Source organism: Eublepharis macularius, chromosome 5 (genome assembly GCF_028583425.1).
Source record: "Eublepharis macularius isolate TG4126 chromosome 5, MPM_Emac_v1.0, whole genome shotgun sequence".
Classification (NCBI taxonomy): Eukaryota; Metazoa; Chordata; class Lepidosauria; order Squamata; family Eublepharidae; genus Eublepharis; species Eublepharis macularius.
Window position 1 is genome coordinate 112118284 of NC_072794.1, and position 18964 is coordinate 112137247.

An 18964-nucleotide genomic window follows, 5' to 3' on the forward strand; every position below is an offset into this window, starting at 1 on the left:
ATTGCATTTGACATTTCTCTGCCATCCCATTTAGTTTTGTAAGATCATCCTGTTCAGTCTTCCCTATAATCTTAAATGTTTGCCATGTCATTTGCCTGTAATACCAGAGTTATGTCTCCCTCTCTTGCCAGATTAGTGTAATAATTTGTGCTATTGCTAACAGTGTAGTCTTGTGCTTTACCATCAACATTTATGATTCGTCTATCCAGAAAGTATTCCGAAAGAATTATAATAGATCAGAGAGACACAATGTACTTTTACAATTTCTTTTTTAACATCTTTTCTAAAATTGATACTTAAACCAAAAAATAATTCTATTAATTCTAGAACAATTCTATTACTTTCTGACAAACCCAAGGACATGTCCTGGGACTTTAATTTTGGGGGTTTCTAGGCCAGGCTCCAGCTTGCTTTGAATTTACCAACATTCCTAGAAAACCCCACCTTATTGGTCCATAGGACATTTGTTCCAGGTACCTGCCCTGTAGCAGTCACTAGCTGCAAAGTGCCCTAACACTTTCTTCCTGACACTTGGGCCACTTCCACATGTTCCAATTTTTTCGGGTTTTCCCTGTCCCAACAGAGCATCTTTCCAATCCACTTTGAGCACTCACCTTTTACATGCAACATCCTCGTGCGTGTTTTGTGGGTGTTTGTCACAAAAAAAGGTCTCAAAACAGAAAATAATGTGTTGTAATGAGTGAGATAACCTGCCAGAGTTCCGTTGGCAGGCCGTCCCATTACGGACGTGTGGAAGCAGCCTTGGTCTAGCTATATTCTATTGACAATTGCTTAGCAGCAGAAATTATACTGCTTTCCCTTTTCCTATCTTGGGAAAAATTATTGGTTCAAAGAAAATAACAATGTGCTGGGAAGAGGCGGTGATGAGAAAGCATTGGGAAAGACACTAACAGGCCCCATGTGGGCAGAGAGCACATCCATGCTGTCTTTATGTCAAGAGACTGTCCTGGACAGTTTTGCTGTCCCACAGTATAGTCCAATTTACTAACTGGAATACAAAGAAGTCTTCTGAGAGACAGGAAGCAGAATTCTCATTAACATTTGTGTATCTACCTGATATAGGTTTCTTTCTTGTGTCCTCAGCTCTTTTGCTTGTCTTGTCTTGGTGGTCTTTGTCTGTCTTGATTTAATCTTCAGAGCTCCTTTAAGATTGGTGAGCTTTAATAGCCACCTGGGCATTTGAGGAATCTTCCTACAATTGCCATCTTGTTAAATGTTGCCCACTCTCAACTTGGGTCCTAAATCCTATTGTGAGATGAAGCCTGAATTGTGGTTGCTGCCCCTCTTTGGGCCTATAAACTATTCAGCAACTGAGTTTTCAGGATATATGGTATGTATTGTGAATATTGGTGCATACTGTGAATCCTGATCTTACAAAGTACTTTCAGTGGGTTTGGGCTGGAACTCTGTTTTTACTATGGCTAGTTTATTAGGCCATCTTATTAGTGGACTGTACAATCCACTTCTGTCTGCTTTAGTTTTCACCATTTTCCTCCTGGCACTGAAGTGTTTGCTCTAAGAGCAATTTCCTTTACACAATCCTTCTTGTGTCTATTCATTGGGTCTTACACCCAGGAAAGCATTCATAGGATTGCATTGTTACTACATAAATTTTCACAAACAATTTTAGGGCCTTTAAAGTTCTCTCTCTTTCACATGTGCACATACCCCTCACCCTCCTCCCACACAATATGGCATTACTTCAGCTGTCTTCCAAACCTCTGGCACATAAGCTGATTTTCTACACTCAGTACTGTAATTTCATCTTTTTGAGATTCTTCAGCACTTTTGAGTGAATGCCATCTGTGCTTTATGACTTATCAACTCATTCTTAAATGAGTAGCTTATCAGCTCATTCTTAAATGTCTGCTATTGAAACATCAATTTGTGACAGCTCTTTAAATTTATTACCTAAAACATGCCCGTGCAAGCATTGCTTCTTAATTTAGTGCCTTATATCCAAGGATCTCTAAGTCATAAGGGGTCCAAAAACCCCTTAACAAATTCGCTGATTGTATCCTGTCATTAAAATTGAATTAGGGGGATGTTGATATATATGTAGGTGATTATCTGACTGAATTGCTTGAGTTGATGCTAATTTTAGTTTAAACTCGTTGTGATTTTAATGATTATTATAAAATTGTAAGGTATTTTAGAGTTTTTTACTATTATTGTGATTTTTGTATTATAATCCTGATGTTGTTGAGGTCAATTGCTAAGGCTGTGAGCTATTGCGATGAGGAGGAGGAGATATGTAGGTAAGTATATGTACAGAATGTAGGATTAGGCAATGTGGGGGTGGGGTGGGGGACTACCTGTGGTTGTTTTGATGCAGCTTGCAACCATCCAACCGAGAAATTCAGGAATTTTTAAAAAAACTATTGAGTAACGTTTCTAGCCCTCACAATAGTAGGTGGAGAGACTGCTGATGGCCACCTCACACATTATGATCTTAAGTCCTAGATTTGCTCTAGCCATCTGTTTCTGACATGGCAGTTGTGTGTTTAGCAGGGGTCTGAAATGCACAAAAAGTACAAGGAAGTTTTCTTGGCATAGAGATACAGTGAAGGGGAATGCTTTGTTGTATTGAGTCTGTCTGTCATGCAGCTGTTAAAATCACTGGAGCTCTGGCAACTCTAGAATGTTTCCACAAATCACTCCCTTGTTTAAAGTTTCATGTAGGAAAGGATTTTTCACAGCACACTCAAGCTGTGTTCAGTCATCACATATAACACTGGCTCTGTCTTTCAAAACTATGCTTCCCGGTTAACATTGCGTCTCCTGACAGTTGATGGACACACGCCCTGGCATCTTGTGTAGAGAAGCTATGTAACTGCAGAGAAAAAGTAACTCCTTATCAAGAACAACGTAATTCTCCCTCCCATTGTCTCACAACAACCATGAGAAGGGGAGGGAGTAGAAGCCACTCTGTTGTGCCAGCCAGGAGAAAAGGCAGGGAAATAGCTTCCAATGTTGCAAAAAGAAACTTTTCAGCAACTTGAGGAAGCAAAGCAAGAAGGGAGATGGAAAATGAAAAGAAACCACTTCATATAGCAAACTGTACCACAGCAACTCCAAGAGGAGAGCCAGAGTGGAAAATACTAAAATCTCCACAGCTATTCTGCTGTGTCTGGAAAGAAACAGGTGGAAAGACAGTTTCATGGCTGCAAGAAATGGGAGGAAAGTAGGGAAATTTTGTTGTAGCAATGTGGAGAGCATGCTTGCTGCAGGGGAGCAAGTGCAAGGGAAAAAATACCTCTCCATTAAGAACTTTACAACCTCTCCCACCTCTTTCCCTAAAGCTATATGAATGCTCTACTTACAAGTCAGCAATAACAACCCCTGGGAGTCAGCAACTATGGTTCCGGTAGATGAAGCTAAATTAATAAATGGGAAGGGGGCAGGACTAATACTCGGGATACAATTATGGTAAAGTTTTCAAGGATCCTCTAATCCACTGGTTGATCTGTTCCACCAGTAGCAAAGCCTGGAGTAAAGGGTCACATGACATGGGTTAACATACTATAGCCTCACTATTGCTCACCCCATGACTACCTAGCTTCATTTCCATACAACATGCTCTACCCTAAACCCAACTGTCTCCTGGTCTTGCTTGGCTTGGACTAAGTGGGTTTGTGTTAATTACTGCCCCAGCTTATCCCTAGACTGATCTTAAACTTACTTAGAAAATATAGTCATTTTTCTACAGAGCTGTGGCTGATAAAAAATGCTCAGTTCCACAAACAAAAAGCAGAATGTGCTAAGGTGCAAGCAAAGCAAGAAGGGTTCTTCCGGAAGTACCTTTGTACACAGAAAGCAATTGAAGAACAAGAATATGACTATTCCCTTTTTTAAAAAAAAATATTTTATTATTAACTTGTAACATACAAACTCTAATAATAACAATATTAAATACTCAAATCTCAACCAAATCGTAATACAGAGATAATCTTATCAATATATATAATTTTAAACTTTCATCCAATCATGAAACGAGAAACATACCTTTATAACAATAACCTTCTTGGTATAATTTTCCAATAGTTATGTTTACCAGAAACTCCGCTTTTCCATTTCCATAACTTCTTGAAATCTCAATTTTGTTAGTAAAAGTTCATTTTTAGCTAGAAAATCTAAAAAAGGTTCCCATTTTGTATAAAAATTTGTATTTCTTGTTGGGTTGGCTTGAAGATACAGCTTCTCAGTTATTTTTTCCATCAGTAGGAAGTCCCAAACTTTGTTATACCAGAATTGTAGGAATTGACTTTGACTTCCAGTGTGATGCCAGTGATGTTTTAGCTGCATTGAGTAATATTATAATTAGATCTTTTCTGATAGAAGGTATAATCAAGTCCTTCCAGATGCCCAAAAAAATTATTTCTGGCTTTAATGGTATTCTGTAGGATGTTATATGCTCAATTTGATCTAATATTTTGTTCCAGAATATATATAGCGACATTTCCACCAGCAGTGGACTATTCCCTTGTTGAAACTACCATTGAGGAAGCTGTATGTGCAAAAGAGAGCCCTAGACATGTGTCTTTTTCATTCACTGCAATGCACGCTCTTTAAACTTTGTAATCAATGATGCTGCTAAGTGTAGTCTGGAAGCAACAAGTTTCTTCAGTTTGGTTCAAGAGATCTACAATTAGTTCTCTGCATCAACTCAGCATTGGCAAATTCTAACAAGCCATATATCAGGCATAACTGTTAAGCCATTGAGTCAAACAAGATCGGAGAGTCAGATCAATGCATTGAAACCACTGAGATATCAACTTTGCAGTATATGTGATGCTTTAATAGAGATTTTTGATGACAAGAGCCTAAAAAGTTTAACTAAAAATATTTCTTGGATTGAAGCAAAGGCCCTTGCTGATGCAATTTGTAAGTTCAAGTTAATGGTATCCCTTGTTACATGGTACAACATCCTTTTTGAAATTAATCTTACAAGCAAGCTGCTACAAAATAAGGAAGCTGATTTAAATTTAGCCACAAGCCAATTGTAAGTGACCAAGATATACCTTGTGGGCTGTTGGCTGATGAGGGTTTTCAACAAGTTTTGATAGATGCTACTGAGATTGCAAAAGAGGTAGAAATACTACCAAACTTTTAGATAGAACAAGTTAGAAAAATGAGAAAGAAACAGCAGGTTGAGTATGAGGCACCACAAGATCCAAAGCAGAAATGCAAAGTAGGTTTCTATTATGCTGTCTTAGACATGGCCATACAGTCTGTTAAAGAGAGATTCCAACAGCTACAACAATATAATTCCCTATTTGACTTCCTGTATGATATATACAGTATCAACAAAAAAATTACTGAAGATGTACTTAAGGCCTGCAAGAATTTGGAAAAATTATCGATGCACAGGAAACAAAGATATTGATGCTGAAGACCTGTGCTGTGAACTTATAGCAATAGCTCGGAGACTTCCAAAGTCTATGCCACCACAAAGAGTACTTCTCTTCATACTGCAACAAAAAACTCCTGGAGAGTGTGCCTAATGTTTCTGTTGCTCTAATAATCCTTCTCACACTTCCAGTGTCAATAGCAAGTGATGCACACATTTTCTCAAAGCTCAAACTTATAAAAACTTGCATATGCGCAACGATGCTGCAAAAGAGACTGGTTGGTTTGGCAACTATATCAGTTGAACATGCCCAAGCATCAGCACCTGACCCGAAGGAATTGGTGACAAAATTTGCAAAGGAAAAGGCACGCAAATAAGATTTTGATGTGCCTGAAATAGAAACATTCAAGAGACTTAAATTTTAACATCACAATTCACCGGATTATTGAAAATATTTTGTGATTTGTGTGCTAAAACTGTTTTGTATTTGAGAAGGAAAATCAAAGATTGTTGTATTACTTATTCTTGCAGTTGTTTTTTAAAAAATTAGTGATTTCAAGTTTCGTGCTTTTCGCTTTTCCTACAATTCTTCAGTTTTTGAACACTGGTTAGCAGTGGGCGAGGGCGGGTGCAAGTAGTTAGCCTTGCCTAGGGTGCAAAAAAGCCTGGCACCAGCCCGGACCACAGTTAAGGGGAAATGTATGTTCATCTGGATTTTGCCAGGTTTCCCCCCATGCTGTACTCTTCTTCTCTCCCTCCTTTTCCTGAGAATCATGGTTAGACTATTGCTAATGATGCATGAATGCAGATTCAAGGGGGAAGCATCCCCCCCACCTCCCTCAGCAACACACTAACTGGGATCCTAAACCAGAGTTTTAATCCAATTTTAAAATCCTTGTTAGTGGAAGAAAACTAACTCCAGTCAACCCATTTTATTAATTCAAATATTAAAACCTTCCCACATAGCTGCCTGTATTTGTATGTAATTAGTGTTAGAGCAAAATACTTCCTCCCGTAACAATTTTTGGCATGGGGTGGTCTGTGGATCTGTCTCTGTGTTCTGTTCATCTATGAATGCACAGAATTTGGCATTAAACACAATTCAATGTCCTGAAAATCTCACAGCTCAGTCTTAATTATTTCATTTATACCCTGCCTTTCTCCCCATTGAGGACCAAAGGCAGCTTACATTGTCTCCTGGCTTCCATTTTATCCTCACAGCAACCCTGTGAGGTAAATTAGGTTGAACGTGTGTGACCGGTCTGAGGTCACCCAATACGTTTCTATAGCAGAGTGGCAATTCAAACCTGGGTCTCCCAGATCCTACTCTGATGCTCTGACCATTTTACCACACTAGTTGTCTTGTTTTATGAAAAATTCCCAAGATGGTTTCCAATTAATTAAGAGTCTATATTATTGTATAAAATCACTACTACATGCCTTTAAAACATCCGCATTTGTCCATGTTTTTTAGAAGCCACATTTCTAGCCCTTGTGGCTGGGAAGAGGAGCAGTGCCTCATAGCAGCTGCATTTCAAAAGCTTGCAGGGGCCCAGTACTGCTTGGGACCATGGCACAGGAGAAGAAGGGGATCCTACCTTCTCCCTTGTGCATTTTTCTGAGCTGAAATGGCCCAGGGAGAGTTATTTGCCTTATTTTGCAGCTTCTCCTTGAGGCTGTTTAAACTCAGAAAAACAGCATGGGAAGGGGGTAGCAGCCTCTCCTCTCCCATGCCATGGTCCTGAGCAGAATTGGCCCCTGTTGGCATTCAAAATATAGATCCACTCAACTGTGCTGTAGGGAAAGCAGGTCCCCAGACCCAATTCACTAGATATTGTATATTGTAGCTTTACTCTCAATAGAAGTGTAGAATAGGATTTACATGATCACAAGGCAGATTTTCAGTGCTCTGCAGAGTTCTTTGCTCCTTAATGAGTCACAGATTAAATAATACAAAGAACAAAGGACATGCAAATTTGCTTACTTTGCATAATTCATACAAATAGCAGCATTTTGATTTTGTTGATCCAGATGCTTTGTCTAAAGTAGAGAATATAGTTACATTTTACACACGAGAGGTGAAAATTGACTCAAAAGCTTCCTGATGGTCCCCTACTCCTCAAGCTACATACATGTCTTTACAGGTTTATCATTACTTCCTTTTTTGGAAGTAAATTTCAGTGGGGCTTACTCCCAAGTAAGTGCATTAAGATTTAATTTTAAGGGCTAGCGGGGTAAGAAGAGTCTTGATTGCTCAACTGAAATAGTTGCAAGATCCACCTGGCAAAATCTCCTTGTCCGATCATGTTTATTTATTGTATATGTGCACTAAGCCTCTTTTTGTCAAGATGCTCAAAACAATTTACAACGGAAAATATTTTTAAAATGATAGTTTTAAAAATGAACAGCAAAATTGTTTCAGGCCATTGGTAGTCTCTTCAGGAGCTGATGGCAACAACAAAAACAACATTCGATTTATATACTACCCTTCAGGACAACGGCCACTCAGAGCAGTTTACGAAGTGTTACTATTATTATCCTCAGGACATTCATCCTGGAAGAGCTGTGACTGACCCAAGATCACCCAGCTGGCTTCAAGTGGAGGAGTGAGGAATCAAAACCTGTTCTCCAGATTAGAGTCCTGCTGCTCTTAACCACTACACCAAACTTTATGGTGTAGACATCTCCTCATCTTTAGTCTGTCAGGCCTAGTCTACACATACATGAGGAGGGAGAATCTAGAGATTCTAATAAAGCTTGGGCTGCAGATGATAGTTCCTTTTTAAAGTTTCCCTGCAAGAAAAGTACTTGTAAATCTTTCAGCATGCAGGGAGATGTGATTGCTCTTCGCCAGGCGCAGCCAGAAAAGGTGTAATCCTATTTATATTCTTCCTCCTCATTCTACTGCCTGTGTAGGCCAGGCCTCAGGGCACACAGATCTTTCTGTAGTTCTTTGGAAAGTGGAAGAGGGGCTGCCTCCTTTGGACCCTCTCAAGCTATTGGAGCTGACAGAATGAGCCCCCTGGTGTAAACGTCCTCTACTGTATGTTTGGTGTAGAAAAATGTGGAACTTAATTGTAAAGTCCAGCTCATTCTAAGTTTCTAGTGTGCCCCCTTATATTCTGCAAGCAGCTCCTTGTGTAAAGTTTACCTTAACTCACTAATAAGCATATAATTGCATCAGTTGCTGCCTGGTGTGCAGATGAACCTCAGAGGCATTTTAAAAAAGCTTTACACTGAGCCCTTAGCACCATTCATCAAACTCACAGGTGATGGAAAGTTGATTAGAGAATATCTCATCATTGTCTGGAAAGATATTATTGCTGCAATTTGGAATGTAGTAATTATTTTCTTTTTTCATGCTGTTTGTTTTTTGTAAAGGTAAGTTCAGACTTCCGATCCACCCTGCATAACAACAAAGAAAGGTTTTTCTCTGTTTGTCCTGTGTTGCCACCAGGTCAGTAATAAAGCACTCTAGAACATTTTATGGAAGGATAAGTGTGAACCAAGCTGCAGAAGTATATATCTCACTACTTTTTCCACTCTTGCAATAGTTGCTAACTCCTCTCTTGGAAACGTTCTGAGCAATTCCGAGTCCTATGTCAGATATCAGAATTGGTGGTTGCCTATCGAAGCTGCAGGGAATAGGTATTAGGAATGTGCAAAGCCCCACTGTGCCATGGAAGTTCACTGGGCAAACTTTGGCCAGGCATACTCTCTCAGCCTACTTTAACTCAGAGAGTTGTTGTGAGGAGCCACACTGGGATCCTCATTGGGAGAAAGGCATAAATGAATAAATGAACAAATAAACAAAATGTGGATATGTTCACTTCCTTTCATTTTCATACATGGTCAGGAAGATCATTTTTTGGCTGTTTTTCTATTTACGCTTGGTCATCCTCAAACCTAATGTCAGACTGTGGCTTATTAAAAGTTGCAATCCAGACTATCTCTTGCAATTAGACATGAGTCCATTGGTTTCAAAAGATTGTACTGAATATAAACAACCATTATAGTCCACTGACCAAGATGCAATATCTTGGCTGGTACACGTGTATTGTTACGAATGAAGGTAAAGGTTAAGGTACAGAGTAGCATAGCCCAGCAAATCCCATCCTCCCCCCACAGTTCTCAAAACAAGCGGCTTGAAGCTGAGAGAGTGAAACTTTCCCAAGGCTGGAAAGACTGTAGTCAAAACATTCCTCTTCTTTGAGATAACTGTTACTGGACTGCTTGTTACCTGCAAAAGAAGAGCTTAAAACACTGACAGGATTAAAATGGAGTCTCTCTGGTTATTTTTTTTTTAGAAAATTTTTATTGGTGAGTATACTTTTCAAATTCAATACATACATTCCCTCAATATCTAATTAACCCTATCCCCCACCCTTTTCCTCCCCCCTCTCTATCGACTTCCAACAGCTTTCCAACCCTTACCCCCTCTTATTACTTGATAGTTCCCTTAGTCTAAGCACATTCTAATTTTTTTTCCAGGTATTCTATCATATATATCAAATATCCTATCAATATAGCATGCTTCTATCAATTATACTATCAAATATTCTATCAGTATAATATACATCTATCAATTATACTATCAATATAGTATAAATCTTATACCCCTCAATATAGCAGACCAGTATAATATATAATATAATATAATATAATATAATATAATATAATATAATATAATATAATATAATATAATATAATATAATATAATATAATATAATATAATATATAACAAAAGTCTTAGTTTAAACATATTCTATTTCTTTTAAACATATATTCTATCAAATATACTATTGTCATTATAATATGTATTAACACCCCTACTGTGCACCCTGCCACCAATGTGGCACCGCACACAGCACCATACTGCACATTCATTATATAATATACAATCTGATCTACCAACATAATAGTATATATAGTATGCCCCATCAGTATATTTGTTTAACTATTCCCTTATTCATATACTCTGATAAAGGTATTACTTATCGTAACCTCCCTATCTTATTCTTTAAAAAATCAGTTCTAAATTTCACCCCTCTTCTGCTATATTATAATCCAAGCTTAGATTAAAATAGATATAAATTCTTAATGGTAAAGTCACTTCTCTCTTCTGTTTAAAATGTCTTATTTCAAAAGTTCTCAAACTGCCACAGTTCTCCTTTCACATCCCATTTTTTTTCCAAAAATTGTTTCAGTTTCGCCCAGTCCGCCAAATACTGTCCCGGATCCAGGTCTTTAAGTTTTTTTGTCATTTTATCCATCTCTGCCATGTACAGCAATTTGTAAATCCAGTCCTCTACAGTAGGTACTTCTTGCACTTTCCATTTCTGCGCATACAGTAATCTTGCTGCAGCTGTCATATAAAATAACAATGTTCTATTTTGCACTGGAACATTCTCCATTCCCAAGTTTAGTAGCAGCAGTTCTGGGTTCTTATTTATTTGGGTTTGTAACACCTCATTAATTACTTCTATTATATCTCCCTAGTACTGCTTCGCTACTTCACAAGTCCACCACATATGGTATAATGATCTTTCGTGCTTTTTGCATTTCCAGCACTTATCTGACATTTTAGCGTTCCCCAGCGCAATTTTCTTCGGTGTTAGGTACCATCTGTATATCATCTTGTATACATTTTCTTTAATATTCGTACACGTTGTAATCTTAATTGTATTCTTCCACAAGTGCTCCCATGCCTCCATTGCTATTTCTTTATGAAAATTTATTGCCCACTTCACCATCTGTACTTTCACTGTTGGAGTCTCTCTGGTTAGATCACACAAGGAACTCATGTCAGACCTGACACCTAAAAGGTGAGTCGTATTCCTGCTGACTCACCTCTTATCCTGGTGCAGGTGCACTGAGGACCCTGGGGTGTGCCTGCACCAGGATAAAAGGAGAGTTGTCGGTGGCAGGCCTCTGAGCCAGCAGGGAGGTGCAGCACGGAGTAGCTCCCCCACCACAGCCTTCCCACTGGCTCTGCAACAGCTGTGGGGCTGCACTGCGCCTCCCTGCTGGCTCTGTCGCCCCTCAGAGGCCTACCTATGGAGCCAGCATGGAGGCGCAGCATGGAGGAGCCTCCCCTGCATGGCCTTCCCACCACCTCTGCAGCAGCCGCAGGACCATGCTGCACTTCCCAGCTGGCTCCATGGCCCCTCGGAGGCCTGCCTGCAGAGTCGGAGAGGAGGCACAGCACAGTAGAGCTCCCTCCATGGCCTCTGTGGCAGCTGCGGGGCCACGGAGCCGTCAGGGATTGATGTGCAGCACAGGGGAGCCGCCGCCCCCCCATGCAACCTTCCCTCTGCCTCTGTTGCCCTACTGCTAGAGCCCGTTGTATTTATTTTTACAACGGACTCTGTTGCTAGGTTTATGCTATTTTTTAATATGTCAATTCTGTGCCACTTGTGTGCAAATAACACAGAATCAGGAGTCTGTTTTGAGAGAGAGAGAGAGAGAGAAAGAGAAAATGTAGTTGAGAAACAGGATAACTACAGATTCATCCCATGTGTGGAGAAACCATACTAATTGAATTTTTGAACCAAACCACAGTTGTCATGAAATTCAGTGACAACCCTAATTAAAACATACAGCTCCACAATTAAAATAAAGCTGCTTTCAGGTGGCATTATTTTAAGTGGCTTCTGTGCATAATAAACACACTCAAAATTAATTCTGTTTAATCAGCTGAAGCCAATTAACTATGTTATCAGAAAGCATCCTTAAGTCTCTTGCATTTGCTTCCCTTGCCATGTGTCAGGTAGGTATCCTAAAAAGGTCATGGATTTACATTCTTGCATGTTTTTCTCTTTCACCAGAGGCATTAGAGTCTGTCACAGCTGGAAAGAGGCTGTTAATGATATGGACTTGGGGCATAGAGTTTGTTTGTACATAATGTGCAGCTAGGACTGACCCTCTGTTCAAAGAAAAGCAACATTATGAATGAGACCTTCATAGATTACCATTTTGTATGCTTCTGTAAGTCATGGGGAGAAACTGTGATAAATCAGTCCTAACCACAGTTGCACCCTCCTAAGCCCCATTGACTTCAATGGATTTCAAAGGATGCAGTTCAATTTAGGACTACACTGTGATATATAAAGCCCTGAATGTCACCCTCTGAGCATTCTGCTTAGTCTTTGCTGCCTTAAGGGCTAAAAAACTTTTTTCATAAAGATAAAATTCAGAGTGGTTAATTCTGTGGTCAATACCAAATTCCACATTGTTGCTCTGCAATTCACAATTAAAACGTGGCTCTTAAGTGCAGTTCATTGCCATTTGCCCTGCTGGGCTTGAGAAGGAATTTTTACTAGACCAGATCAGCAAGTGGCCTTGCAGGGGTTTCTCCCTCACCCTGTAATTTAATAATAATATATACCAGCCTTCTGCCCACAGAGCAGTGAACAAAGTCACTGTTGTTATCCCCACAATAGAGCCGGGGACCAGGGGCTGAGAGGATCGGCTTACCCAAGGCCACCTGCTGAGCTCATGGTAGTAGAGAGATTCAAACAGCAGAGTGCTGATTCATAGCCCAACCACTTAGCCACTATTCTATTGCAGATCTCATACTATATAACACAAAAAGAGTTGTCATGTATGCCAGCATACCTGCCATGATTGTATTCTGCTGGGCAATGCTGTTTTATGCTGGGCAATGCTGTTTGCCAGAATTGTATACTGTATTCCGTATAGATCTGTGTAGATCATCTGAGAGTGTCTTAACTTCTGGTTAGAGACACTGGTTAGAGGAGGCTAGGGTACCATTTGAGGTATGGACGGATCATAAGAACCTGGAAGCCCCTGTGTACCCCCCGCAAGTTAGGTGCAAAACACTTGTGGTGGGCAGAATTCTTCTCCAAGTTCAACATTACTCTGAAGCACCTCCCCGGAAAATCTAACTTCCTGGCAGACATGCTTTCGTGCATTCCCCAACATGAAAACCAAAGGGAGGAGGTAATAGACACAATGGTCTCACCAACCCAATTGGGAGGGGCCGTGACTACCTGTAGTCAAACCACAAAGGCAAATAAGAAGCCTGATTTCCCTGACTGGGAGGAAAGAGTTAAAACTGAGGGTAAAAAAGGAGATAGAAGCTGTACCAAAACCCAAACTGAAAGAAGGGGAGAATGGTAACTGGTACAGAAACGATAAATTGTATGTTCCAGCCAGCCTAAGAGGGGAAGTATTGAAACAATATCATGATTCCAAATTGGCTGGTCATTTTGGATATTTAAAAACATTACATTTAGTGCAAAGGCAATTTTTGTGGCCAAATATAAGAAAAAATGTCTCTCATTATGTATCTTCTTGTCAAGTGTGTATCATGGGGAAACTCAGATGAGGGAAACCCCCTGGATTGTTACAACCACTAGAACACCCCCCCCACCATGGTCTGTGGTCTCAATGGACTTTATCACTGGTCTACCCCCTTTGAAGGGGAAAACTTTAACTGTAGTGGTGGTTGATTTATTTTCTAAACAAGCCCATTTTGTTCCCTGCGCTACTATTCCCACAGCAAAGAAACTGGCCACCCTCTTAGTACAACATAGGTAATTTCCGACAGGGGAGTCCAGTTTCTTGCCAACTTCTGGCGGGAGCTACTCAAAGTAGCAGGGATTGAACAAGGACTGAGACCAATGGGCAAACAGAGAGAACTAACCAAGTGTTAGAACAGTTCCTAAGATATTATATCAATTATCAACAGGATAATTGGACTGATTTCTTGGCTTTTGCCGAATATGCTTATAACAATTAAGTGCACAGTTCCGCCGGTGCCTTCCCATTTATGGTAGCACAAGGCTATGAAGGCTCAGCAATGCCTTTTGCTCAAACCCCAAAATCTCAGCAACCGGGAGATCTTAACGACCCAATGGGAGGTCATAAAAAAGACGTTGGAAAAAGCCAAAGAGGATTATAAAAAGTTTGCTGACAGGAAACGATCTGTTCAATGGAAGCTGCAAGCAGGAGATCTCCACCAAACACTTATGGGAGGAGCAACCTAGTAAAAAACTTGGATGGAAATTTTTGGGACCCTTCCCAGTAAAGAAAATAATAAATGAAGTGACTGTAGAGGTGAATTTACCAAAAAACTTAAGACAAAACCACCCAGTCTTCCACTTCTGGTCATTTCTGGTCCCATGGCAAGAGTGCCGTAAGCCATTGCTGTTTTTCTGAGCTCAGTGTACTTTTCCTCACCAGTCAAGAAAAGATAAAAGCAATGGGTTGGATGGATCCACTCTAAATTTTCCATCATTGGAACAAATCCCTTCTTCCTGCCCAGTGATTTAATTGTTTTTATATTTTCATATGTATTTTAGCCCTGGTTTTAATTGCTTTAATGATGTGTTTTTGTTGGTTTTAATTTTTTAAGATTATGTATCTTAATCATCTTGTATTATGTACGTTTTGTTAGCTACCTTGGTGGCCCTTATGAGGGCAGAAAGGCAGGATAAAAATTTTATTAAATAAATAAACTTTCCTGCCTCCCATAGCCCACTTCCCCTGCAGCCCCCTGGTGAAATGGTGCTCCTGGGAAATAGGAGATCCTGAAGAATGATATTGGGGAGAGGGCGTGCTGCTGCAGGAAGGATCAGTGGAAATTGCCAGTTTAGTCTGGATACAACCCATTAAACAAAATCTTCCTAATTGAATTAGTATATAAACTATGATGATAGAGGGGCCTGGAAAGGGGTTGTGCCACAAGGGTGTAATTGCCTTCTCATACAACAACAAAGCAGGATTTTTTATAATCACTCCTTATGTACTTAAAATATTTTTTGCTGTTTTGTATTTATGTTTCAGGAGAGCACAATTGTGCTCTTCTGCCATATAAAGACAAAACATACTTAAAACATAAATATGAAAAAGAATATGTTTTTGCATGCACTGGGATAGTTTTAAAGTGCTTCATTTCAGAAGAACTTTTACAACATTTAGTGGAAATATGCTTACTGGAAACATGGAATAATAAGACAAGGAGTCTTTCATTCCTAAAACTAGTCATGTTCCTTCCTTGCTTTTTGTGGTCTAGAAAACATTATGGCTTCCTTTTCATCTTCTTCCCTGTCATAATGATGGGGACATATCAAATATCATATACACATTTGGAACAATGATTCTATTTGCATTTTGTGAAATACTTCAAGCACCAATAGACAGGTGGTACCATAAAAATGAGGCTATTATTTATTTGTTTGTTTGTTTTAGGATTACAAAGGCTCAATTTAATAATGTTTGGCATTGGCATAATGGCATAAAATTACTCTATCATGATAATTGTTTTTTAAAAAATGGAACAACACAAGTGATTTATCTATTAACAAGCAAGTAAAATTATGACAATGGGTGCAATCCTATACACATACGTTGCTTAAATCTCAAATAATTTGTTCCAAACTTCCCTCAAGAGAGCTGAGCTCACAGAAAAGATACTTAACTGTCACCTACCCGTTCTTTTTTTTAAACAACTTTTATTAATTATAAACAGAAACAATAACAATAAACATTAAGTTGCAAATACATGGAGTAATATATTGGTTATACAAGCTTGCAGGTTTCGAAGGTTTGCTTACTATAATTTGTAGTTCATATACCACAAGAATAAGTCACAGTATATTGGTATAGTTGGTTTAGTTCATAGTGCTAGACTTTCAATATATCTTGGTATAGATGGTTGGGAGGAAGTGTTTCAGTTTCATCAATGAAATTTTAAAAAGACCACCATTTTTCATAATAGTTAGATGTCGAGGAATTAGCCGATAAATTGTCTGTTATTTTATCTATAATGAGCTGATTCACCACTCTGGAGTACCAATGGTTCAAGGAAGGTGGAGACTGGTTTTTCCAAAAATATGCTATTGATGATTTTGCTATGTCAAGTAGATTAGTAATTAAATCTCGTTGAGGTGGTGGCACGTTTACCCCTTGCCATAAATTCAAAAAAATTAATTGGGGCTCCAGGGGTATGTCGTAGTTCGTTATTAATTTTATTTGCTTTAGTATCTCAAAATGAGGCTATTGAAAAAGAAATCTCTCATATCCCATTGCAGAGTGCGGTCAAGCGGCAGGTGGAGCAGAGGACGAGGGTGAGGCCCAGGCAGGCTGGATTGAGGGAGCAGCCATCCTCTTCTCAGTCATCATTGTGGTACTGGTTACAGCCTTCAATGACTGGAGCAAAGAGAAGCAGTTCCGGGGCCTCCAAAGTCGCATCGAACAGGAGCAGAAGTTCACAGTCATCCGCAAGGGGCAGGTTATCCAAATCCCTGTGGCTGAGATCGTGGTGGGGGATATTGCTCAGATCAAGTATGGTAAGTGGACAATCATAACAGGCCTAATGGTTTTCACCTCCACATGTACTGGTGTATTTGCGCTGCTGCTCTTTCTGTCCCCAAACAATATGAATATTCTGTGCTGGTAATCTAAACCTCTTGTTTCAACCTGAAATCCTCACTTGCAACAACGAAAGTAGCTCAGGTAGGATGGTAGTTATGAGAGAATAGCACACACAGTGTTTGTTTGGCATGATGTAGGAGTTGGAAGATAATTGAGTGGGAGGATTTTATGGGCAAATATTAAGAACCCAGAAAGTAACAGTTTTGTAAATCAAGGAACCAGGTGTGGTGAATAGTAGAGAAGAGCTTAAATAGGGATAGCAGTGGGGGAAATGTTGATGGAACAGCATTAAGGGAAAGTATACTGGTGGGGAACAATTTTACCAAACTGTTCTCTGTGAAAAACCCAACAAGGTGAATGTTTTTCAGTCCAGTTCTTGAGATTTTTGAACCCTGTCACACATACGAAAATTGCAAGAGAGTCCTTTTTTTCTTAATTTACATCTGCCCATCTTGAACATTAGCCCTTGTAGCCTGCCCCAAAACCCCAATTTGGAACTTCCTTCTCCCCTCCAAGGACATATCCTGTTAAATTGCAAGAATCTCCTGAGGAGGGATAACATACCTTTCATTTAAATTGTATTTTGGAAACTTTATATGGATAAGTTTTCAATTAGATAAAGAATGGCTGAAAACTCTGGTGACCTGTACATTTTCTTTCTTCCAGGTGACTTATTGCCAGCAGATGGGATCCTGATTCAAGGCAATGATTTGAAAATCGATGAGAGCTCTCTGACTGGGGAATCAGATCAAGTGAAGAAGTCTCTGGGTAAAGATCCCATGCTGCTTTCTGGTAAGTCAAATGGAATTGTCCGTTGTGAGCCCCAAGAAACAAGTCATTCAACTCCAAGCCCATTTTTGTGGAGGCAGTGTGACTGAGATGGCCCAGAGTAGCTCAGTCTCATCATATCTTGGAAGCTAAGCAGAGTCAGCCCTGGTTAGTACTTGGATAGGAGACCACCAAGGAAGTCTAGGTCCTCTGTGCAGAGGCAGCCAATGGCGAACCACTTCTGATGTCTCTTGCCTTGAAAACCCTACAGGGGGTTGCCATAAGTCTTCAGTGACTTGATGGCACTTTCCACCACTACTAATGTTATTTTACCAATCTGGCCCCATGCTCCAATGGTCATCATTACAAGAGGTGACCGGAGCTTCTATGTTAGAGATGCTGCTTTGCAGTGCTTCAAGTTTAACTAGATTTCTCTGTCTTGTTGAAAAAGGAAGCACTGTGTTGCAGAGAGACTGAGACTTATACATATTGGAGTGTTAGCAGAGCAAGCCTCCTCCACTTGTTTCAGTCTGAGTGAGCAGGTGGCAATGTATTTTGATTATGAAGATAAGGAGCCAGTCCTTCATTGCATTCCTGATCCTTGACCTACGCGGAGAGGTGGGGGGCTGTTGAAGATGAATGCAGGGGTTCAGTAACTTGACTGCTTTTATCCAGGCATCTTTTGTGGGAATGTATGCTTTATTTTAGAAATTGGCCATAGCTGCAAGAACTTCCCTATTCATTTTAACAGAAGCAGAAACTCAGTACACTTGCACATATTTATTATGTGTCGTGCTTTCCCCTCCATTGAAATGAGTTAGGAAGCTTGCACATGCAGGAGCTTCATGCATGCATTGTTCCCATATGGAGCTCTGGAAAGCTTTATTAGCATTGGTTTAAACCTGTTCTCTAGAAATAGGTCTTTGTTTCTCAGCTACAATCTGAACCAGCATGTTTTTCTCCTTGACTGCTTTCTAGAATGAATTATACTTTTATCTGGTCATTTTCATTCCAGTTCTCCTTTCTGTTGTCTCTTTTTACCAGGTACTCACGTGATGGAAGGTTCTGGTCGAATGCTGGTCACAGCTGTGGGTGTCAACTCACAAACTGGAATCATTTTCACTCTTTTGGGAGCAGGGGAAGGAGATGAGGAGAAGAAGTCCAAGAAAGGTAAGAAGATACAGGAATTAGAGGGAAGCATCTTTGGAGATATCTATAAGTGCATTGACACTTGGTTGCCAAAGCAGAGCATATGCTCCCCTTAGTGTGAGTGGACTAAATGAAGATTTTGAGGCTTTAGGAGGAGATGTTCGACGTTCAGTGCCAAACGCTGTAAGATCAAAATAGGGCCAATACAGATGTTCAAATACAGGAAACTAGGGAGGTTTTTTTCAGTTCTTGCTCAACTGCAGCTCAGTAAGGTGC

The 18964-nt window shown here is 39.8% G+C and overlaps 1 protein-coding gene across 2 annotated transcripts in view; it reads left to right on the forward strand.

The window, feature by feature from the left end:
• ATP2B4 (ATPase plasma membrane Ca2+ transporting 4) overlaps nt 1-18964 on the forward strand; it is a 187726-nt gene that overhangs the window by 117725 nt on the left and 51037 nt on the right. For both annotated transcript variants that reach the window (XM_054980106.1, XM_054980107.1), the window contains exons 4-6: nt 16429-16686; nt 17438-17563; nt 18584-18709. In XM_054980106.1, coding sequence (XP_054836081.1) covers nt 16429-16686; nt 17438-17563; nt 18584-18709 — 510 coding nt within the window. The remainder of the gene's footprint in view (nt 1-16428; nt 16687-17437; nt 17564-18583; nt 18710-18964) is intronic.